The sequence below is a fragment of the Argiope bruennichi genome, chromosome 6, assembly GCF_947563725.1.
Source record: "Argiope bruennichi chromosome 6, qqArgBrue1.1, whole genome shotgun sequence".
Classification (NCBI taxonomy): domain Eukaryota; kingdom Metazoa; phylum Arthropoda; class Arachnida; order Araneae; family Araneidae; genus Argiope; species Argiope bruennichi.
Window position 1 is genome coordinate 132,227,172 of NC_079156.1, and position 25,846 is coordinate 132,253,017.

Below are 25,846 nucleotides of genomic sequence, written 5' to 3' on the forward strand. Positions count from 1 at the left end.
ATGGCGCTGTTAATGCAGCCACTTGGAGGTTTGAACGTTAGTCAATGTGATGCATAACATTGCGCAAATCTGAATTAGTCCTAAAAGAAGCCTGCAAAGGAGGAAGTCTACGATTGCTTGTCTTTCAGAATAGTCTTTCTTATTTTGATCGCGTAAAAATTGCCTTTTACCGAATAATTTTTGAAATGAAGAAACGTAATGAAGAATTGAAGATGATAGGACTTTTAATGCCCTTTAATAATATGTGAAGAATTTGCTCAATGTATTTAAGATTCTTGCATTAATTAAGAGAGAACCTAACTGTAGTGAAATGACGGCCTATTTGGCATTATACTTGCATGTTTTTATTCCTACAAAATTCAAGAACTTTTTATTTAAATCTAAATCATTTCCCTACTCTATTTCATTTCCTGTTTTTTTTTTAGGGGAAAGAGTGTAAAGGTTTAAAATTTTTTGAATTTTGAAAAAAATTTAGGAAAGTTTTTGATTTATTTCAGAATTTTTTATTTTCATTTCAAATCGAAATAATTTATTTATCATCAAAAAGCGATGGAATTGTGCTTTTATATTGTTTTTTTTCCTGCTTAATTCGGAGAAAACTTTATAATGAATTTACTAATGAAAAGGCGAAAAGGATCTAATCACTTTCATCTGCCCCATAACTTTAAAAAAAGAAGGTGTTCCGCGGAATTTTAAATTTGGAAGAGAAAATAAAAAAATGAAAGTGAAGATTCTTTTTAAATAAAACTAACTTCCGCATGTTTCTGATTTTTTAAAATTAATATAATCACTACAATCTTGGTTTGAAATAAGAGCAACAGTATTTAATGCCTTGTAAGTTTTCATTTTCGTTCAATGAAAACATCGAAAGGAATGGGGACTTTAGAATGAGAAGAAATATTATCCTGCTTCCAAATGAAATAACTGTTTAATGAGTAACAGGACAACAACTAAATTCTGACACCGATTTTAGCTGTATTTTTTTACTGCTTTATTTGTATTTTCACCATAATTAATTTTAAAAAAATTTATAAATATTTAAATAATTTTAAATAAATATTTACGTAGTTTAACATTAACTGCTCTTTTCTTTTGAGCCAATACTTTAAGAGAAATATTTTCATAAACTTAACATTTAAAAAAAAAAAGCAAAGAACTTTTCGCCATAAAATTGTTTAATGTCTAGCATTGCGATAATATACATTTTTTGATTTTTTTACATGATAATATATTAATAATTTTATATATCTATTGCCATATTTTTGTTAAACTTCTTTACCTAAAATCATTTTCTTTAAAGATTATGCTGATTATTTGTACAAATAATAACAAAAAAAATCCATTTTTGAAGTTGCAACCTTTCAAAAATGATAATATAATATTTAATTATAATTTAATTTTAATTTGCTTTTGCTTTTAATTTTTAATAAATTAGCTTTTTTAACAATCCTTAGATTCCTCTTTAACAATATATTGGGTGTTTGCTTTTGTCTTTAAAATCACCAACTCATCGCTATTGTGCCTAACCTATTATTTTGCAACCAAAAATATTATTCTTTTAACTCGAGTATTTTTTTTAAAAAATGTTAAAAATCATAAATAAAAATATATGATGAGAAAAATTCCCTTGCAAAAATGCGATTTATTCAAAAGTTGTTCATATATACAAAATATAAATCTTTAATATATACAATATATATATTAAAGTTATTTATTTATATATATATATATATATATATATATATATATATATATATATATATATATATATATATATATATATATATATATATATATATATATATATATATATATATATATATATATATATATATATATATATATATATATATATATATATATATATATATATATGTATGTATGTATAGTGTGTGTGTGTGTGTTACTCCATTAATAAGCGGGACAATGAATCAAGCGGAGCAATGAAGCAGTCTGAAACGTTTGTAAAATAATTTGTTTACGTTCACTCTTGCCATTCAGCAATAAGTAAGTAATAAGAGCCATTTTTGTTTTAGACGATGGAATCCAAGGAAACTCCAAAAGATGAAGAAATACAACCCAAAAGTCGTACGAGCAAAAGGGCTGGTCGTATGAAGAGCCTTTCTGTTCAGCAGAAGAGCAGCTCGGAACAAAAGAGCCTGGAAGGCACCGGCACCCTCAAATCAGAATGGTCGAAGAGGGAGAGCACCTTCATCGAATCCGCGGAAGCAGAGGGCAACCCCAGGGACATCCTGAATTCCAGGGTCGAAGAACTGGAACAACAACTCAAAGAGTGAGGGCATTTTCAAAACACCTTCGCAGCAAACTATTTCTATCAACTAACCATTCCCCTAAAAAAAATGGCAATTTCAAAACACTACGGGATGGACAGATTCAAAGGAAAAATTTTCTAATTTGTAAAATTCGGATATAAATAGTTGCTAAGTCGAAATTTTTGAAAAAGATTAAGGGATGTTCTTTTCTGTGCACAAAAACAGTATTGTAATTGTCGAAAAATTCTATCCCTAGATGATGAATATCCATGAGTCCTCAAAGACAAATTGGGGATGGGGATTATGTTCTATTCGTTAATCTTTCTGTCTATCCCTAAACACGATAGCTGAAAAACGAAACGAAACAGATCAATGAATTAAGGATATAATCGTGACACCAAGATTGTTGATAATTGGACTTTGAACCAAACAACAACTATACATTGCTCAGTTTCGTACCAAACATTAAGAAAAATTTGTCTTCCCTTCTACATGACAATGACTCAAGCCGGTAACAAGCTATATAGATGAATTTTTGCATATGATTTTATCATTATAATTGAAGATCTCTATCAAACTTTAAGCCCAATCAGTCAACTGACTGTCTTATAATCTTTCTGTTTGTGCTTATGTGAGCAGGAAAATTCAAAAACACGTCAAGTTAGATAAATTAAATTAAGTATGTGGTCCCAACAACAAAATTGTACTTATGTATCGAATTTCAACCCATTTATTAAAATGGAAGAATTCCGAAACTCATACTCGACATCAAGTACAGTACAGACCCGAGTATCTGATTCGCGACTATCCGGCTTCCGTACTTTAAGGACTTTTTCAAAACCTTAAAACTGTAAGTTTTGACTCTTATCTTAGGGTGACCTTTTCACCCTAAGATTTCAGTCAATTTTCTTAAGAACTAGGCATACGATTTACTTTAACGTTTTGTTTGTTTCCTGCATTTAAATTAGGCATCACAGAATTTATGTTAAAATGTGAGGAGTTTATATGCTTGAACTTACTGTAATAAATTCGTGAAATCTTGCAGTACATTATACAAACATATATAAACTGCCAGTACAGAACATCCTACTTTAATTCGACACGTTACCGGCAACTGTTTGTGATAAATGGAGGGCTCAGTACTCAATAAGAAGTGAGACAACACGTATTATAACAGTGAGTTTGGTGTAAAAACTTTGTCTTCTGGTATGAGTGGGCAAAGAAATGAATTCATAGAACTATGGCCTATCCGGCTGTTTTGTAATCCGGTCTGGGCTTCCGCCATTTTAGATCGGATACTCGGTAGTGTGTTGTATTTAAATTCAAAACATATTCCATCTGGTTATTTCAAACACATATATTAAACTTTCCATTTCATTCACCTAAGTACAAAAAGGAAATCCGAAATCGGTATGCACATGAGCAATGCAGTAGCAAATATGGATTTCTGATATTTTTTTATGCTATACTTTATCATACTCTTACACAAAAAATTCACTTAAAAAAACAATAATAAGAAATTATGATATTTTTTTCAAATATAATAATATAATCTAAGAGTGCACCAAACAATTGCGTGAATAACTATAAAAAATGTAATGGTCAGATCTCCTAGGACTACTTGTATTATTCCAGCCAACAAGTAACAATATTACGTTTCAAACAAATAAACTGATGACGTCACTGCCGAATGCTTATAGTCGACAGTAATGTTTCTTCCTGTACTGTCAAAAAAAGAGGAGAGAAAAAAAAAGAAAATGTCTTATGAGCCTTCATTTGTAGTCAAAAGGGAGCGAGTAATTCGTCCTCTAAAACTCTTCAGCCTTGAATCACAATAGATAGTGTAGAATAATTTTTAAAATGGAGACTCTATTTTTTATACATATGTGGTACAGGAGATAAGATGCACATAATATGTTAGCATTAGCTATATTCCTTTTCTATGCCATAAAAGTTATCACAAAATAACTATGATATAATATATTATGATTTTTTGTTGTTGTTTTTTTATCATTCTGAACAGTTACTTTTTTAAAAAAATTCTTTTATTTAATTTAACTAATTTCGTACTTGTAAAGAAGAATTTTGAAATAGATATTTCACTCACTTCCTGGTGCGTTAAAAGATTCAGATTTTATACACTTGTGTATTCTGAATGAAAATACCCTATTATAATGTCTTTTAGAATATAATTATCAGTTAACGATTAATTAATTAAATTTTGATTCCATAACAGTTCTATAACATACTATCTTGTTGTAGCGCTTTGAAGAATAATAAATCTCAAAACGAAAGAGAATGAAATAGTTAAAATTTAAAAAATTGCCTTTTATTACCTAATAAAAGTTTATTATTGGAAATGTTTTCTAATTAAATTTATTATTAATTCTTTGCTTTCATGGTGATTTCTTTTATACATGTAGATGGTTATTGTAGATATTTCTTCTCTAGTACATTACTTTTGAACGCAATACCAACTTCCAAATATCATTACAAGTTTGGATTTTCTTAATTAAGAGCTTCTTCTCTCAATTTTATTAATGACTGAATAATTAAAACTATTTAGAGAGTTGATATAGAGACTAGTTGAACTATTTAAAATATTGAATGAAATCTAATTGAACTATTTGAATATTTTAATTGAAACTATTTAGAATAATTGAAACTATTTAGATAGTTTTTTTGGTAGTCAATCAGAGTGTTCTTAATAAATTTTGAGAATCTATTTTCATCTTCTAATGCATTCTTTTTAAGAAGGAATATATTAAAAAAGAATATATATTAAGAATACATTAAGAAAAACCATTATATTGAAAAAATATTTTTTAAAAAAAAAATAGCATCATAATCGTCAAAATATTAGATCTCAAGAATTTAATGAATCTCCAGTTTTCAAGTCTCCCCGAATCTGAAAAAAATTATTTTTGAAATTATATCTATCAGCCATTCGATCTTTCTATCTTTCTATGAGTATAGTTACTCAAAAGCTGGATTTCATCAATCTAGCTGGAAAACTGAATTAATGAAATTTGTGGATTGATCTTTACAGCTAAATTTTTATGTATGTATTATTAAGTTGAAAAAGAGAATGGATTTTTCAAAATGATAGAAATCCTTCTTTTTGGTCGTCCCTAAATTAAAAATACAAAGAGATATATAAATGCAATTTGGCATATAGACTCATGTGCATAAATTAAGGATAATTCCGAGTCACTCGGAAATCGAACTCTAAAATACATATATCAGCCGTAAAATGACTAGACACATCTTCAAAAATCATATTCAAATTGCAGGAACCCACCAGATGACGCCGATAGTACCTTATAATGACGAGAGTATCAAAGGGTAATATATAAGGAATACAGGCAAAGAAGTAAAATTGTTCGCAAACGTTTTATAAGCCTTTCAGTGCAATAACCGCATAGTTATGACACAAAGGACACATTTGGATGATTTTTTACGTGGTAGAGGTCCGAGGAACTTGGAATTGCGCAGAGTGCCATCTCCAAGCTTTGGCAACGATTCCAAGATGATGGTAAAGTGAGTAGATGTTACAGCACAGGTCCCCCCCGAGTTACAATGCCGAATGAGGACCGGTATTTGGCAGTTACTTCCAAAAGAAACAGACGAAGCGCAGCATCAGACTTGTCTCGTCAGCGCTCTTCAGCCACTGGTACGGCAGTTTCAAGGCAGACCGTGTACAGACGCTTAGGGCAGATTGGTCTATATTCTCGTAGGCATGTCAGATGTGTTCCACTTACTGCAACTCACTGTCGCCTGCGGTTAACCTGGAGTAGAGAGCATTCATTGTGGACACCCCAAAAGTGGGCTTGTGTGATGTCTTCCGACGAGTCCAGGTTTAGCTTGCAGTCTGATTCTCGCCGAGCTTTCATATGGAGAGCGCCAGGTAACACCAAGCGTACATCATTGATCCGGGTCATCATTGAACATCATTACCGCCAAGAGAACATCATTGAACATCATTACCACCAAGAGAACATCATTGAACATCATTACCACCAAGAGAACATCATTGAACGACACCGTTAAGGTGGTGCAGTATTGCTCGTTTGGGAGGAATTATTCTGGGTTCCAGAACTGACCTGCATGTTCAAATTGGAACCTTGGCAGGCCAAATATATTGGGACGTCATTTTGGACCAACATGTGTGTTTGTTTCGGGGCGCCATGGGCGCAGAATGCGTGTTTATGGATGACAAAGCCCGTCCTCCCCGTGCAAACATCGTAAACGAATGTCTTCGATCTGAGGATATCACCCGTATGGATTGGCCAACATTCTCACCGGACTTGAATCCAGTAGAGCATGGGTGGGACATGCTTAGCCGACTAGGTGCAGCCAGGCAACCACCTCCTATATATCTACCGGAACTTCGGAGAGCATTGCTTGATGAGTGGTGTAATATTCCCCAAGATCAGATCGATAATTTGATACTCAGCATGTCTAGGCGTTGGACGGACTGTATTGCATCGTCTGGGAGACATACTATGTATAACCATCATACCAACCATGTAATATTGGTTTTTGTAAATAGGATTTTTTTGTAATTTGCTCCAGGGAGCAAAAAATCGCAATTTTTATTAATGATATCAAACATATAGCATCTTTTTTGCTCTTTACATTTTGTTTAATAATTAGGCTTTACAAATAAGTCACATTTGTTTTGCTTCTAACTCCTTCTTTTCCTGAATTTGCATTATCCTTAATTTACGGACAAGAGTATAGTTTGATCAAAACAAATCTAAAATCTCATTCAACTGACTGGTTGTCTGGATGTCTATTCGTATATGATTTTCAGAAGAACAGTAGTTAAAAAGAGAAATTTTATTATATGAAAGAAACGAACTTGATAAATAAAATTGAGAATCTGATCTTTAAACTAAAGTTGTAAATCTATGTCAAATTTTCAATTAAATCTAATTAAGGGAAAGAGATTCAAATATATACTCAATTCTCTAGATTATACTACGAAACTTTTTATAAATTGCACTAGATTGTATTAACCCATAACTGGAGACGGGAGTCAAAATGACTCAAAGTTTTTTTTTAGCTGTGATTAAAGTGTGTTTTATTGTCCTTGAATACAGTCATCTCATCAGTACCTTCAAGTAGTACTTTTAGCAGTATATTGGCAGAAGTCCAAGTTTGAACGCATGCCCATAACTGAGTTATTCTTTTTTAAAGTTTTCTTGCTATTTACGGAATCATTGACTCCACATCTCTGAAACTGTGAGAGGAAAAATACATATAACGCACCAGTTAATTTCTACATATTTCGCATTGCAATCTGTATTGTATTCTTAATTTTTATTAGTTAAATCCTAACTTTAGTGTCATCCCGTAATAATTAAACGAAGTAAGTACTCATCAAAAGATTATTTAGGTTTTTCTTATAATATTTCTTATAATTTTTCTTAATATACTTTTCTTTAATAATAATATATTTTTTAATATTTTTGGTAATTACATGATTTTTAGAGTATATTGTGTTTTGAAAATAAATTCCAATGCTGTTTATAAAAGACAAAAAAGAAAAATTACGAGGAAATCTTTTTGACTCCATGTCTCTGACCGCGTGAGGAAATTCCTGTCTCCATTTACAGGTTAAAAAAATGTCGAAGGTCAAAAATTCTCTCCAATTCAAACATTCGGTATCGGCACATCAATCAAATGAGCATTTCAAGTAAGCTGAAATATTAACAACGATCATGTGATTAAAGTTATTAATTCTTTGAAAATTGCGTCTTTCATTCTCCATTGCGTTCCTAAACCAGCAACTGCGCAACCGTATAGCTTATTTCAAACTAAAAATTACAAATTCTTATTTTTCTCTTACAGAGCTGATTTTATTTTCTTCTTAAAACAAGAAGGAGCCAGATACAATCTAAGTCCCTTTGTGAAGTCGCTAAGGCGCATTAAACGTTGGTATCTGAAAGTTAAACCTCACTTTTGAAAGTCAAAGCTGCATCATAAATTCCGATTACACATTTCATTTTTGATATCAAATGACTAATGATTCATCTTTGGATAAGACGAAGGAAAATCCAAAAACTCGTTTTTCTTGCTCTTCCTATAAAGTATATGAAAAAAGAAGTTGGAAAACAGAATTCAGCGAACTTGTATAGCTATGGATAAGAAGCCTTTGGATAAATTTTTCCATTTTTTTTTTTTTTTCTGAAGATAAAGAGTTTGATTTTAAGTTCAATGATAAAGAATTTTGAATTCGTACACTGTCTTTGGCAGTGCAACGAATTTATTTAAATATATTTATCCAATTCAATATATTTAAAAGCGATACCAAATTTTTAATAGATTCAAATTTTTGAAGATTACATCACTCTCTTGCTAAATATTTTAAACTAAATGTGTATTTTTAATTTTTTTCAATAACAAATCTTTTAAAAGCATTACCCCACTCTCATATCCATTTCGGTTGCACACGTATTTCAGAATTAGAATGAAAATATTTTTCTTAATCCTAAATACCCATATAGTAAGAAACTATAGAACAGTGAAGTATTAATAATGCACAAAAAGAGATTTAATTAAATATATTTAGTTGCGCAATCTTAATAAAATGCTCTGAATCAAGTTCTGTGTGAGATTTTAATTTCAGTCTTTTGGGGAAAATGCCCCCAAAACGCAAAAATTCGCCAAGAATAACACGATATATTCAGTAAAAATGCTAAATTAACGCCAAAGGTAAATATTTGGTAACTATTGCACACCAATGCCATGAGAGGAGTTATCTGGGATAACACCTTTATTAGAGAATATGAAAGAAAGTTTTAGGGAGACCATTCACGCTGGTTGATTATCATGTTCAGAGACAGACATGGGGGCAAAACGGTCTTTTAACCCTCAGGAACGTTTGAATAGAGGAGGAACTATTTTTTTTTAAGATTCAAACAAAAAAAATTTCCAAATACATATTTACTCTATATAACAAAGTATGTGAGAAAATGAATATGACGCTGTAGAGGTTTTTCCCTTCCTGTTGCAGAACAGAGGAACGGTATAAACAGCTGACAGAAGAAACTCGTTGCGCCAAAGAACTGTATGAGGCTGAGAAAGGGGAGTGCGAAGATGTAGTTTTCGTGGCCAGGAGGAACGTGAAGAGGCTGGTGAACCAAATCCTCGAGCGGCAGCAGCGCAAGAGGGAGCTCGCCCTCAGCATAGAAAAAGCCGATCAGGACGCCAAGACGGAGGAGCGACAAAGGAGCCAGCAGAGGGCATTAGAAGAGGAAACCCTCACTAGGAACGTGGTTTTATTGCGTAAGCGTTCCCTTTCTGTTGTATACTCCAGCGTTACTTACTTTATGGGTTTCAATCCCAAATAACATCCTTTACATTAATTTTAAGGCTGCAGAAACGCAGGCAATGAGATGGGTGGACTATTTATTTCTTCAACATGAGCAAACAAAGATAGCTCAAAGGCTATCTTTAATTGGAATATTTTAAAAACCCTTTGAAAAAAACCACCTTATAAAGTGAATTGAACTTGGCATGATGAGGCAAATGGGTTGAAAATGTGTTATCATGATGTTTAGTGTACAGTTACATGCAGTAAGTAAAGGACAGTAAAGACATAGTTCATGACTTAATCATTATCTGGTGGCAACAAAACGACTACTAATCTTTACTGAAATATCAGGAAGTTCCATTTGTGTGCAAGAAAATCATGCTGATATATTCCCACATATAATTAAGACACCAGTTGGTGGTAACCTCCTCTCCCCCCCCTAAAAAAACTGACTTTTACTGTCTGCTGTCAGTAAGATCAAACTCGACTCATTTTATGATGTACAATAAATTATCTTTATTTATCATTAATTAATGCTTCCAATTAATAATTACTAATCAATATTTTACTATCCTGTTTATCCTTAAGATTAAGTATTGTATATATTTAAAGTCTCAAAGAATCTAATAATCAAACATAGATGGCCATTGCAAAAATTTTTATAACAGAAAGAACACCGAGAATGGAAAGAGTTCAAAAAAATCTTGATGGAATTTATAAGAAGTCTCGTTGTTTGGTTAATTAGACGTGCTAAAGAATTTGCTATTCCCAGATAGATTTCACATTTGATATTTAGACAATATTAACCTTGTTGGCAAGTTCAGTAATATGGAAGCACAACTTACTCATCACATAAGCAATTCATTTGTTAATGCATATAACATAGCAATGAAAATCACTTTCATGGAACTTAGCTAATTAAAAGGTGAAAAACTATAATTCAGTAAAAAAAATTAATCAAAAATACAATCATTAGGAAATTTAATTAAAAATAATTTTTTTCTGACCCAAACTAATAAAAGATACAATGTATTTAGAGAGCGCTAATGCTGCTACCACTAAAACACAGATGAACTTAACCAAATTACAAATAAATATTAATGCAAAAAGAATCAAAAAGAAAGAAAGAAAGAATTCGGCCTGGACTTTTTCAAGGGTCACCTTCAGGCAGGGATTCAAACTAGGGATTTTTTCTGTGAGGGGTCTGATTTTCGTCCAAAAATATTGACCCCTCGTGACCCGAAAATACCTAGAAATTGAGGCCTTAGAGATAAAACCAGTATCACAAAAATAAAAAACAATAAATGATACAATATCAAGTAAATTATTACTTCCAAATTCAAGCAAAACCACAATAGAACGAACACAAACTACAAAAGACCACTCAATCATAAAACCAACAAATATCATTAAAATATGAATGAGACCTGCCTGAGGGTGACCCTTGAGAAAGTCTTCAGACCGGATTCATCATTTGGATAATTCAGTAAACATTCTATTGTAATAAGAATTGTTTTTGCTTTTTTTCAAGAGACAAAATTGCTTATTCTGGAAGGAAAACGTTACGAGAGAGACCGTCTTGTCAAGAAAATACAAGAAGCAGAGAAAGAAGTGAGTGCCTTAGACAAAAGGCATGAGGAGGCGATGCTAAAAGCCCGAGAAGAAATGAGGGCCAAATATGAAAGGTAAGCATTAAAAATGCATTGGTTCCATTAAAAAGTTTAAAATTTCCTTTTTTGTTATTGTAGTTATTAACTAAGTAAAAGCGTGACATGGTTTATAAATCTTATTTAATGATTGCTTGATGAAAACAATTGATTGAAAGATACTGCTCAGTCGTCCTTGTCATCTTATCCAAATTCTAAACTAAGAGGTGCGTCTTAAACCACTTTTTTATAACTTAAAAAAGAGAGGCGTTAACCATAGACATCCATACCAACCTACCCGAAGGCACACGGATAAATCTAAATTACCTTATGCCACGACAGTATTAGCGGGAACTAAGGTCGAGTCCTCAGACCTATCACTGGCCATGGTAAAAGATCTGCCGTCGGAGGCACGTCCCTTCATCATAGGGGAAACACCATTTCTAGGTGGCCAGAACCAACCACCTTACCAGAGCCACTTCATCCCCAAGTCTGAGGTGCCCCCGGTGGGAGAAATGGAGCACTTTCGATGGGGGGACAGATAAATAATTTCTTGTTTGTTTGCTGTGTAAATTGGGTGATCCCCAAACAATTTAATGAATCACGTATTTTCTGCTTCAAACAGGTTACATGCCACTCTGGTACCTTGCGTTCGTGCATTGTCTGAAAGCGTGTGGGAACTGTCGCGCGCCCAGCAGTTCGCGTCCCTCAGCGAGCGCCAGAGGAGCATTGTGGAGACACAGGGGCGTTACCGAAAAGTAGTGCAGCTCTCCCTGCAGCTACGGGACAAAAAGAAGAAATTACGAGAGCAGAGAGACGCCCTGCACAGAGAGATGCAAGTGGAAGTGTCACTAGCAAAAGCCCTTGCAGCTAGAGCTGAAGTAGCTAGACAGGTAAGTCATTTTTGCATCTTATAGTTATTATTTCATAATTAATTAAAAGTATGGAGTGCTAATATGGTGACAAATTCAGGGAATTGTAAGTAGACAATACATGATTTTTTTTTAAATCTTTACTTGCATAAAAAATAAGGTAGCATTTCTTATATATCTAAAAATAAAGTACGCTTAAACACCTCAAATGTTTCGACTGATCCAGGATTTGATGTTGTAATAATCTAAAATACTGGTATTTTTCATGATATATTTTACTTTACAATAATGAAGTCAAAAATTCCCAATATTTAATTTTTGCAATAAAAAGGAAGATAATATTTTTCAATTCGCGATGTGCATATATCACTTTGAGAAATTTTAAAAATAAGGTATTTATTCAACTGATAATTTAATTTACTTTAATTTATGCATGGTAAAATGTTTTGTTGAATGAATTATTTTTGAAGTATTGACAAAAAAAAAGAGGAAAAGTCCAGAAATATAAAGGTTTTGAGGGATACTCCACCTACAACATAAATAGCAAATTGGTGCAAACTTCAAATAATTATACTCACATGTAATTAAAGCAATTAAAACAGTTTTCATAATGTTGCTATTTTTTTTATCTTGCGTAACTATTTCTTGCACAAGATGTCTTACACTTGAAAAATAATAAGTTTCGATGGAATCATTTAAAATTTAATTTTAATCATATATGGAGAATGGTCTCGGTATTTGGTTAAATCTATAAAACAAGTAAAACCACCATTGTGTAAATGATATACTTTAAAAATTTCGGTCAATTTTTCTTCTCAAATTCTGTCAATAAGCATATGTAACTCAAAATGTTGAAAATTGGTTTTAGACTGAAAATGACATTTCTTTGTTAAAGCAATACGGAATTTCATATAAGCGTCATCGACAATTTTTTTAACATAACGAAAAGCTCATAATCGTTCGATCGGATATAAAAATAGATTATAATGTGGCATTTTAATCATGACCAAATCTTAATTTTGTTTTGATTTTTCGTGCTTTTTTTAAGGGTTTCGTTAAGCAAGCAAATTTAGAAGATTATAAATGACATATTGTCAGATATCTTCAAGAAAGTATGGAAGGAATTTGAATAGTATGTTAACTAAATAAGTGAAATGGGCAGAAAATGCAAAATTTAGCTAACATGTCGAAATTTGATGATACTCTAAGCATTTTCAAATTGGCAAATATGTATATGTTAATTTTTGATATTTATTATTTGAAAACGACAAAAAAATTTTCAATGCACCTTATTTAAGATTATAAAATGAAATTAGGTCTTGCATGGAATCTTTTCAATGAATTTGTAAAATATTTTTCTTTTAAGGAAATTTTGACAGCTGTTGGCAAAATGCATCATGAAACAATAGAAGAAGATGACAGAGAGCCTGTAGTTAACCGACGAGAAGAATTCGAAGCCCTCATCAAAGAACTGGAAAATGAAGTAAGAAACAATTTATACCTGACGAAGGAAATGTTTGTATCAAAGATTATGTTGATAGTCCAGAAGAAGTTAAAAGATAGTGTTGGGATGATTGCTGTATCACCATTAGCAATCTCATCTGTCCGATCATATCATCCGTTTTTTCCTCCTAGATCGAGAGAGTAATTCGGTTGTTGTTGTTTTTGTGCGTGCGTATGTCTAATTCTCATAATTTTCCAGAAATCAATTTCGATTAAAAAAAAAGAGGCTTGATTTATTTCAAGTGTAGTTTAGTTATATTAACGTCCCGTTTTAAAGCAGCACTTGGGCTGTTTTGGGACGGACTAATTTTGAACCCTGACCAGATAATGAGGACGACACCCGAGCGGGAACACCTTCTGCAAGCTTCAATATCACATTAGCGAGAGGATGTTTGACCTGGACGGATTTAAAGTGCACCAAACCCGCTTAGACGTCAATTCTTCGGTGGAATGGGGTCTCGAACCTGAAACCCACCGGTTCCGAAGCCAAAATCTTACCAACAGGTCACCGTGGCCTTGATTTATTTCAAAATACACTGCCAGTATTTACAGATATGTTATTTAAAAGCAATGCATAAAATTTCAAACATGCTCTTTCCTTTTTTTTTCTTGCAGGTATTTCACAAAAAAGATATAAAGAAAGAGCTGAAATTGATCGCAAAGGACCAGGTAAAATACAAAAGGACTCTGGACGAGGAAGAAAAGAAAAAGAAAATGCTGCGAGAGAAACTGCTCAGCATGGCGCAGGTGGCAGAGATGGTACTTGGTAGAAAAGCCAAGGTAACTTGGTTTACTTTGCCATATATGTAGTATAGAGAAAATACAGTAATCAAAAGTTCAAACTCCAGATTTTCGCTATATCCGCATTTTAGACCTCCCAGAATTCAAAAAACACTTTTTTTGAAAATGTCCGTCTGTCTGTCTGTGACAAAGATAACTCAAAATTATTTTCAGCAAGACGGTTTAAATTTAGTATGCCGACCTTTATGGCAAAGACGGTCTTTACACAACTTTGTATATTTCTATCAAATTTTGATAAAAATCTGTTCAGAGAAAGTCCGTTTGTCTGACTGGTACGAATATCATTTAACACGATAACTACAAAACGAAGGGAGCTAGAGGAATAAAATTCGGTTCACTTATTTCACATCCATACTGTAAACACCTGTCACATTTTGAGCAAAATCCAACTATGGGTTGACCGTTTGTCGGTTTGTATTTCCAGAAACGTATAAACGCGATACTTCAAAAGCTCACTGATTTAAATATATTAAATTTGGTATGGAATTTTGTGGCTACAAGTGCAGCTTTGTACCAAATTTTGTTTTCAATCAGTTGACAAAAACATCTCTAAACTACAAATTCATTTTTTCGGTACTATTAATACATGTCAGGGATTAATCGCCAAATAATTCTCCAAGGAGAGCGAGATAAATTCATTAAAAATGCTAAATTTCAGCGAAAAGTTAATATTTTGTAAGTATGGTAGAGTATTGCTATATAAGGCATGACAAGTTTATTAAAGAATATGCGGGAAAGTTTTGAGGAGATCACTTCCACTGGCTTTAAACCAGTCACCTCTACTAAAAAAATGAATGGAGACCAAGAACTCCATCACGGTAAATCCGATCAATTTTTATCTTTTACTTCCTCGTATACGAAGAGCAGAGGAAATAGTGTAATCGTCAAAAAAATTCGAACTCTAGATTATGACGTATCTCCACGTTTTAGATCTACCCGTGTTCGAAAAACACATTTTTTGGCATTACGTCTGTCTGTGAAAAAGGTAACTCAAAAATACTTTGAGCTAAACGGATGAAATTCGGCATAGTGTCTTTACATCATATTTGTTGATTTCTTTCAACTTCTGAGCAAAACCCATTGAGAGTAAGTCTGCTGATTCGGCTGTTCGAATACAAGTTAACACGATAATTACAGAAAAAAAGGAAGCTAGATGGATAAAATTCAGTACACAGACTTCAATCTATAGTGCAGACACCTATCCTATTTTGAGTCAAAGTCAACAAGGGACTGACTGTCTGTGGGTGGTCTGGACCTTTAGGATGATGTAATCGTGAGAACTCAAAAACACAGTGACTTAAATATGAGAAATTTGGTTTATGATTGTGTGACTACAAATGTCGTTCTAAGTCAAACTTTTGTTTCAATAGGTTGTGAAAAACATGTCTCAAACAGAATTTCGATTTTAGGATGCTATTAACTGCATGCCAGGAATTAAATTTCAAAATACTTGCCAAGGATTACGTAATAGATTCGGTAAAAATATTAAAGTCACACCAAAGGTAAATATTTTGTAGCTATTGTACGCCAATGCAATGCAACGCATAGGTATTCTGGGATTACACCTTTATGACAGAGAATGCGAAGAAATTTTAAGAAGACCACTTCGACTGGTTTGAATATAAATTGCATGTAAGATGTCCGAGAGTCTCAATTACAAACTTTCAGTGCAAGAGCAATTGAATATGAGCAAACTTGCAGGTGTAAGAGCAATTTGAATATGAATTGCATTCATTTTAGCAGTAGAACATGAGTTTGAAAGTATAATAACCAACCTTTATAGCGTGTTGTTTGCAAGTAAATTCATTATAAAAAGGAACATACCAGATAAAACGTACAGCATAAATGTTTAAAAAAAAAACATAGTTTATATTATTGAAGGAAGCCATCGCTCCAGTATAATGTTTTAAATTCTCCCAACAATATTAGAACTGTGAGCAAGCAACTTTGCTTTCTACAAACAGCTATTGTACGTCAAGGCAATGCAAGGCGTACTCTGGGATTACACCTTTATCAGAGAGAATGCGAGGAAATTTTAAAAAGTCCACTTCCACTGATTTGAATATGAATTCCATGTAAGATATCCGAAAATCTCAATTACAAACTTTAAGTGTAAATCAAGTATGCAGATGCAAGAGCAATTTGAGTATGAATTGCATTCATTTTAACAGTAGAACAGGGGATAGAAAGTATAAAAAGTAGTATAAAAATATAAGAACCTGTTTGCAAGTGAATTGATTAAAAAAGGAACACACCAAATAAAACGTACAGCATAAATGTTAATAATAATAAAAATTAAAAAGTTCATATTATTGAAGGAAGGCATCGCTCCAGTATAATGTTTTAAATTCTCCCAACAATATTAGACCTGTGAGCAAGCAACTTTGCTTTCTTGGTTTGCCAGGCATGACACCTTCCTCGAGCCGATTTTGCCGAACTTCCGTTTTATTAAACTTTTATCCTTTTTAAAATTCTTCTTGTCCCTTTTTTTATATATTGATTTATTCACAGCTCATCTCCAAATTCTTCATTTTTGTTATGTATTTTAAAGTTTTAATTTTCATCTACAATCACTGTCTTAACTGTAACTGCAGCTGTTTGGTATTATTCTCTCAACATTACAAGATTTACAGTTTAAGAACTTCAAGTTCATGGGCTCCGCAATGAATCCCCCAGATCGGCAACCAATTCATGATATTATTACAGAGCTTACTGATAAGTCTGTAAAATCAACATGTTCAATCGTAGTACGTGTATAGTATAACTCAATCAACAGGCCTAAGTAACAAACCACGACTTTTATTAACATGAAGACACCGACAAAAAAATAAACAGCCGGGACGCACACAAGTAATATACAGCAGCCCAGAAGTAGTAATCGGAGCTAACAACAATTACAACACACAAAGCGGCCAAACAGAATTCACCGGAAGGAAGGAATATACGTACCTACTCTCTATGGTCTCTCCAAACCTCTGCAATTCTCCACTGTCTCCTTACTTTATCTGTATTCAACTGCTGACTCACTACTACATGATTGGCTATTCTACACACTACTCGATGCTGTTTCTATAATAATTTCCAGGATTCGGCACACAGCTCAATTCACCAATCACTTAAGCTCCACCCCATGCTTACGTTTCGCTGGATTGATCCAACTATTCCACCATTAACTCGCTATATGACTCCAAAACCTCTACAACGACTCTATACCCGACTGTCTTCGGCTTGGACTACCGGTATTTTATAGCTCCAGGAACAGGGTAGAGAATGAATGAGAGAATGTTCTGGGACAATCAAGAAAATCTCGGTTTCTATTCGTAGTTATTATCTATTTTGTCACCAAAGTTTCTAAATTCGTCACCAAATCGCCAAATATTCGCCAAGCCCTGGGATCATTTATCCGGCATGCGATCAGCATCCAACAGAGTTGATCGTAAAACGGTCTTTCCAGTAATTGAACTAATCGTGCTGGGAAACAACAATACAGTTTTGTAACAATATATTAGTTTCCGAGATGATGCGCACGTTCAGATTTCCGTATTTTTCACTCTCACTGGTAAATGTTGTTGTTGCAGTTTTCTCACCAATTTCGAACCTTTCTAACATTCAATATTTTCTTTTTACAGAAAACTGTAAGATTCTGGAGTTTTCCTTTCTTTCACTTGAAGGAAAATATATTTCCTTTTTTCACCCATCATAACATAGTATCAAAATAGTATATCCTTTAAATCTATTAAATCTATATCCTTTAAATCTATTAAATCTATATCCTTTAAATCTATTAAATCTATATCCTTTAAATCTAGGCTAACGATTCTAATTCTTCATAACCACGACAATTATTAGTCGAACTGCAATCGCTACTGCAGTTCGACTAATCATTTAGCAGTAAAATTACATATTATCTTAACAAATAGTTCTTACTCTGGGAATAAGGCTTATAATGCAAGTACCTTAAAAAATTTATAGCTGAAAAAAAAAGAGAGATTTGATTTGTGGAAATGTAATATTTGTCACTCATGAAATAAATAATTTTAACAGACCTGAATAAACTTATATCGTGCCACTCTGAAACATTAAATAAATAACCAATGAAAAAAAAAGAACAAACGATTATTTAGTTTTTCCACATATTTTAGACCCGAGAGTCAACAATTTCCTCCTCGACCACTTCAGAACAGTCGGAATTCCTGGAGAAGATGTCCACCATTCTCCTGGAGACAACAAAGGCGGAGGGTGAGCCAGAATCCGAGAGAGATTTCAGGTGAGTAGCTCGAAAACATGAAATTATTAAAGTATCAGAAGAAATGAAATAACGTTTTAAAACGTTTTAATGAAAAGGAAATAACACTGAGTTATTCGATGCTTCGCTTCAAAGGTTCTCAACCTGTAGCATGATTTCCTTATCTGATAATAAACAACCTAAAACATAAAGAATTAAAACAAAAATAATAAGTTATAATATTGTGTTGCTGTTATTTATGGAAGTGTTGCCTCTTCCCAAGGATCCAGGAGGAAAATTTAGAGAATGATTCGTCATCTCGAAGACAATCAAGATCTGTTCAGATTTAAAAAACTCTCTTTCCAAGAGTAGTAATATATACATTTATATTTACATCCCACTATTTTTGTATTCGTAGCACTTATTTGTATTTGTATTTTGTTTTCATTTTTGTATGTGTCCTGCTCTTTTTTTATATCTGACCTCATTTCTAGCAGCCTTAGTTTGCAAACAATTTTATTATTATTATTATTATTTCCTGAATTTTGTTATCACAAACAAACTATGTCTCTTTACGTAAAATAGAATAAGTTTTCGGTTTCCTGTTGATATTTTGTTTACAAAACCACTACCATTTCTCATTTGAATTTTTACCAGCTCATTGACCTCGGTTTTGTTTACCTAATGTTAAAATCCCCTTATCAAATTTTAATGTCAGGCATCGAACAATTTGAGTGATAATCACAGCGATGGATAGTACAGGAGCGTCTTCCGATGTCTTTCCCACTTTATTTTCATCACACTGTTTAAATAAGCAGTAGGTTATAGCTGCAGGGTCAAAAAGGATAAAAAGAAAATTATACAACTTTGAAAGCTGTGAAAGAAGATGATGAACGTTCCGTTAAAGAAAAATCATTGAATGCATTTCATGAATATATAACTTGCTGAAATATCATATTCGTCTTGCGCGGTTATTAACAACAAGTATTGAAATGAAAATGCAGTTCCAGAAAGCGATTGAATCTATTTTTATTTGCAATTTTATTACATTTATTGCATTTGTCTTTATTTCGATGAAACTCAATTCTTTGAAGTAAACTCAAAGACTGCATTGCAATTGTCTTTCATTTAGATAGTTGATTACCGTGACGAGTAATTATTAGTTTTAAATTATAAATGAATGCGAAATTATTTCGTTGTTTCCGTACGTTTTGACTTGGTATCAATACTATAATAAAAATGGAATAAAATATGAAATAAAAAATTAATCATATTAATATTATTTGATTAATTCGATTCATTTGTCTTTTAATTTAATTTAAGCCTTTATCATTATTAATAAAAACTTCTTCGAGTGGAGGTATTATTGGCTAGGAAGGGGATAGGCGAAGTACATAACAGTACTTGATTCTCAAAAATAAAGATTTATCATGGCATGGATAAGGTTGGTATATTATATTTTGCGACCTCTATTCTATTTTATTTACAGAAGGGAAGAATTCATTTCATCCAAGATTCTTTCTCATTATTTTTAGCTGTCACTTTATTTTATTTTTTCTTTATTGTATATAAAGAATGCGAAAAGAATGTAATTTATTCGTAAGAAAATCTGTCCGCTAGGTATTGATTAATCTCCCCAATTTAAACCTCTTTTAATTCTAAACACATTTTTAAAATTTTGCTTATAAACACAAAAATAGAGAAATGGAATGAAATTGACAAATCATATTTCATATTAAAGTCTTTTATTCTGTGCTGGTACACCAAATGAGGTGTGACTTTTATACCAAAGCGGAATCTGTTAAAACGAAGCTTATCTCTCTATTTATGAGTGTGATATCACAATAATTCAAAACGCAACGAATGAACAGGTAGAAATTTGAACATATAATCTATTTATCCCAATTGCAGGTCTATTAAATTTTGAAAAAGAAAAACACCTATGCTTTATGTTCCGAAATTTTATTACATCAGCAAAGAATTGACTGTCTTTCGATCTATTTATTTATGCGCATGAAACAACAATAATTTAATAAGAAAAGCGCAGAGTTAGATGAATGAATTTTGGAAATATATTAGTATGTGTCAAATTTTGTACAAAATTATAGATCACCAAAATTATAGAGATGTATCAAATTTTGTATCAAAAAGACTCAAAGTGCCTACTCGATTTTCCTCTCTATATGAAGAAATTAAACACAGAATGAGACATAATGCTTCCACTTGCGCTATCCCTGCTTATCCATCCCTCCCTCCAACCTTTAAGTGTGTCATCCAACCTCCTGAGCAGCTACCAGGTTGCAATAAATTCGTTAAAAGTATCCGAAAACAAGGCACCTTTTTATAATATTTTTTTAACTAAATTGAAAGTTGAACAAAATGTCTTCACATGTGCAAACAAACATCTTTATATGATATAATTGTTAATCTTACAGAGGCGAACGTGGAGTTCCATACATAAAGGGTCTCCTAGGTCTGGTTCCAAGAGACAGCCCCAGAGAATTCCATGAAGGTTCGGTTAGGACCGGATCTATTCGTAAGTAAGATTTCCACTATGTTATACTGAATGAAACATAAGATTAGGGATCTGTATGTTGCAATGAATAATTGCCTAGTCTCAGGGTTTAAAACCGAGATTACGAGTCTTTGAAAAAGATTAAAGTACGAATAAAATGTCTGTAGAACTTTTCTTTATAAGCATTCATTTTACTCTCTTGTATTCGAAATAGAAAGTTATGTCATTATTAATATATATATATATATATATATATATATATATATATATATATATATATATATATATATTATTATTATTATTAATATTAGAAATGTTCTGGAAATTTTCGCCGAGTCATCAAAAAGGACATTTAATCAGAAAAAAGAAAATATTAAAAAAATCAAGTAGGTTTCGAACAGAAAGTTTAATCGAGTCCAAAAATAGACTTAATCGTCGCCAAATTAATAATAGTTATGACTTGCCAAAGAAAATTAATATCTTTATCTTCCAAAACAATTATCATACAAAAACATGCTTTATAACATCTTAAGACTCAAAAAATATTTTTTTAATGATATCAAGTTCATTTCCATAGAATTTCGCCCTTAATTTTAATATTATTTTTATTCAATTTAATGCATTATGTGGAACAATGTTTTAAAATGCTATGATTGAAACTCATCCATCAAAACATTCAACTGTGTGTTTTTGCCAATCATTAATTCCGTAATAGGATTTTCATTTATTTTATTTTGCAATTTATAAAACTTTTTAATTTGCAGTAAGCTGATTCAATTGAATTCATATATTTCAATCATATCGAATAACACAGTCATTTTAAAAAATACATTCTATAAATTATGTGACAATCTAACAAGATAATCTGAGCTAACAAAATAGTCGCCAAAGACGGCTTTCTGTATTTTAAAATTCTCCAAGTTTAAAAAGAATATTTTAGAATTTTTTGAACTCATGAAATATGAAATCTTTACTTTACATATACTTAGAGAGTTTCACTTTGTTTTTGCTTTTAATTCTAAAAGCGTTTCTGTGAAAAATAATAATATTCTTTTTCTTCCATCAGTAACATCAGGATTGTAGTCTGGTTTAGTCAACAGAAGTATCCAGGCAATCAACAGATGTCTTCTCCGGCAGAAAAAAAAATGAAAAATCCATTCATCCTTCACCTTTGGAATTTAGAACATTCATTCTTTTTTTACTTGTAGCGCACTCTACCTATTCATTGAATGAGTTAGGTTTTAAGACCTGAAATGAAAAATATTGTAAAATTGTCAGCACATTATTACCCCCCCCCATCAAATAATGCTTTTCATGCTTCAGGTCGGATGTTTCCATAGGAAGGAGGATCGAACAGAAAGGATCGATTCAAAAGAAGGATCGTCAATTGGAATGCATAAAAATTCATCAAATAACTGCTTTTCCGTGACGCATGGCTTCCACGACTAGAGAGACTAGTCTCCTCGAAATTTTCCCACACACTCTAATAAAGATATTATCTCCGTCCTTCCTATAAAATAGTGCACCTCGGGCATGACCGTGAAAATCATGAGAACTCAAATTTTTTATTTCACATACCTGTACATGAAGGTTTTGTACTTCATAGTATAAAGAAAAAGACCGAGTTAGGCACCTTTTTATCTACCAAAATTTGATACAAAACTAAAATTCCAGAAATGAGATCGCATTGACAAATGACATTTATCTAGAGTTGTTTTTTGGAGTTATCGTGTTTGCATAGAAATGAATGCACAAATCAACAAATAGACATTCCTTTCAAGGATTTGTTTCAAAATTTGATAACAATCTGCAATTTAAATGTTGAAATTGAGAACTAAATTTGATACATCTAGCTATGCGTTTTGTAGATAGTGCACTTGCAATTGGATACACAGATGATCTTCCATGCATGGATTTCGTTGAAATTTGATAGAAATCTGTATTCAGTCCACATTCCAAATTTCGCCCATCTAGCTCAAATTGTTTTTGAATTAAGTTCACAGACAAATGTGATGCCACAAATGTGTTTTCCGGTTTCAGGAAAGTCAGGAAAAAAAAAAAGATATTCTGTAATATATAAAAGATATTCTGTAATTAAAGATATAATAAAAGATATTCTGTACAGATATTCTGTAATTTCTACTTATTAGAAACAGGAAGCTTTGAATAGGAAAATATTAAACATTACCGCTGCCTACAGAGGATGTATTACAGTTTCGAGTCAATAATGCAAGGTAGTCAAAAATATTATCGTGATATTTTATGACATTTACAAAATATTGGGAATATTAAACAATATGGTAAAAATATTGTAAGATAAGTTTGCGCTGCCAGAGAAAAAGTAGCATACAGAAAAGCAAATGTCCCTTTCATTAACTAGAGTTTAATTGCATAACTTCATCCACTATTCCCATAACGAAAGAATCCCGATCTGGTGATCAGCGTGGTTGCACTGACAAACTGCTCCGTAATTTCTAATTATTTCAATAAAACTTATTTCCAATGCACAACATGACATCATACTTTATTAGCATGATTTCCCCTCCCCCCCCCCAAAAAAAAGTTATGTCTTACAACAGTATGGTTGTCTGGACAAGTTTTATGTATTTCATGTGATGATTCTTGGCTCTGTTTATATTAATAGAACATTAAATTGTTGAGTAGATGAACTGTCTTAGCTAAAGTCAAAGATCACACTTGCTAATCTCAACTAGAGACTTTTTTCGAGGAACCAAACCTTACATCTGTTTTTATCTACAAGACGAAAGGACTCGAATCTTTCAGATTTCTAAAGATACAGAAATTATTAGAACATTCTAGAACAAACGAGAAATAACAGAAAGTAAATCAATATAAAAAATATGCAAATTTTTAGGCAATTTGTCTGTAGTCAGATACGAACTTGAGAATTGTCGCTTTCAATTCATAGCATTTTATCACTGAGCCATTTAGTCCCCACCATGTTAGAACAAGTTTCGTTAGAATATTTATTATGTGTATCAAATTCTTGTGTCACACTTGCTTTCTTTTTTTCGTATATCTATTTAACTCAATTAAATACAGTTATATCTCACTTAGTGAGCATTTCCCATAATGAAGAATTCGCATAAAGGACAAAAAAAATGTATAAAAATTGACTCTCTAAAACGAGCGATGTATCGCAGAATGATAACAAGAAGACATGATGACGTCACATGTAGGATTGAATTGTATCTCGGTTATCAAAATGCTTGTTTTAAGAAACACTTTATTTCTTTATGGAAGAAGCTTTGGCCAAACAGCATTGTCGAATGGGAGGTTTCAGCATGTGTCTGAGAAATTTTAATCAACAATATTTTCTCTGGGCATGATTATGCGATTAGAGGTGAAAAACAACAACAATGAGCTGGTGGAAGAACATAATCAGAACTAAGGAAGAGCATATGGAATTGCATTCTGCATCACAATAAAAAGTTGTGAATGAAATTAGGCCAAGAGGAGGGAAAATAATAACTTTAACACAGCAAAAGCCTTTCAGTGAAATAAGGGAATTGCTGAAAACGTGCAAAATTATTGCATCGTTCAGTGAGAAGCATCATCCTATCAGATAATAATGAGTCCAATTTTCACAAAATTTTGAAGTGTAGTTCAAGACAAATGCCTGTAGACAATTTTCTTGTAAAAGAAAACACACATTATACACAATAAACTATACACCCTTGGTTTCAGAATCCCAAGACTAACAGTTTTTGACAATTTCACTTCACTAAGAGGTGGTACTCAGAAACGTATGCAGTTATTACATTTCCTAATTCCTCAATTAATCTGAGTTCACCCTATTTCTAAATGTAAACATCTCCTCCTTACATCTTTCCTCAAACTCCCTTTTTGACGAAATAAGCACCTCCTGAAGTATTTGCAAAAATGTTCTGAATCTGAGAATGAGCAGTAATTATAAAGTTATTTGAGTATATTTTTCGGAATGGAATGAATCATTTTATTTTATATTCATTCCTAAAGAAGAAAAAAAAAAACATTTTTGCAAAAAGAATATTTCAATACAATTAAAATTCAGAAACAAATTATGCTAGTTAAGTGAAGTTCCATTGCTTTTCATAAAGTTTCATATAAAATACTGCATATCTTTTTCATCACAAAAGAGATTTATTGTACAGAAAATTTCAACAATTTTATTCAATGCAGAAACCTTAGAAATAAAATGTGCAACTTTCAAAACATTTTAAGGATATAAGATTATTGTATCTGGCATATATTTGTGTGCATTTTGATGCCTGTTACATTGATAAGTAAATAGTTCGTATCATTATATGTGCTCAGAAATAATATGTGCTCATACAATAATATGAGCATATATCATTATATGTGCTCATATTATTGTATATGGCATATTTGTGTGCATTTTGATGCCTGTTACACAGATGAGTAAATAGTTCATATCATTATATGTGCTCAGAAATGAAATTACTGATGTAATAATTAAGGACCTGAACAATTGTATTTGTTTGTTCATGCTTCATCTTGTATTAACAAAAGTGAAATATCAATTTCAATGTGAAGTATTGATGAATCATTAACTGAATAAATTGATATTTCTGAAAAATAACAATCAAATTTGTTTAAAGTATTAAAAAAATGAATCAAATGATATTATATAAATAACATTTTATTATTTACAAAATTTTACAATTCA

At 32.0% G+C, this 25,846-nt stretch overlaps 1 protein-coding gene across 1 annotated transcript; it reads left to right on the plus strand.

The window, feature by feature from the left end:
- Window positions 1-25,701, plus strand: LOC129972070 (myosin-14-like). The gene is made up of 10 exons (XM_056086051.1): window positions 1-36; window positions 2,037-2,293; window positions 9,295-9,566; window positions 11,126-11,279; window positions 11,866-12,133; window positions 13,479-13,595; window positions 14,231-14,395; window positions 18,559-18,683; window positions 21,077-21,177; window positions 22,223-25,701. The coding sequence occupies exons 1-10, from the start codon at window positions 1-3 to the stop codon at window positions 22,237-22,239; spliced, it is 1,512 nt and encodes a 503-aa protein (XP_055942026.1). The 3' UTR covers window positions 22,240-25,701.
- Window positions 25,702-25,846: the final 145 nt, after the last annotated feature.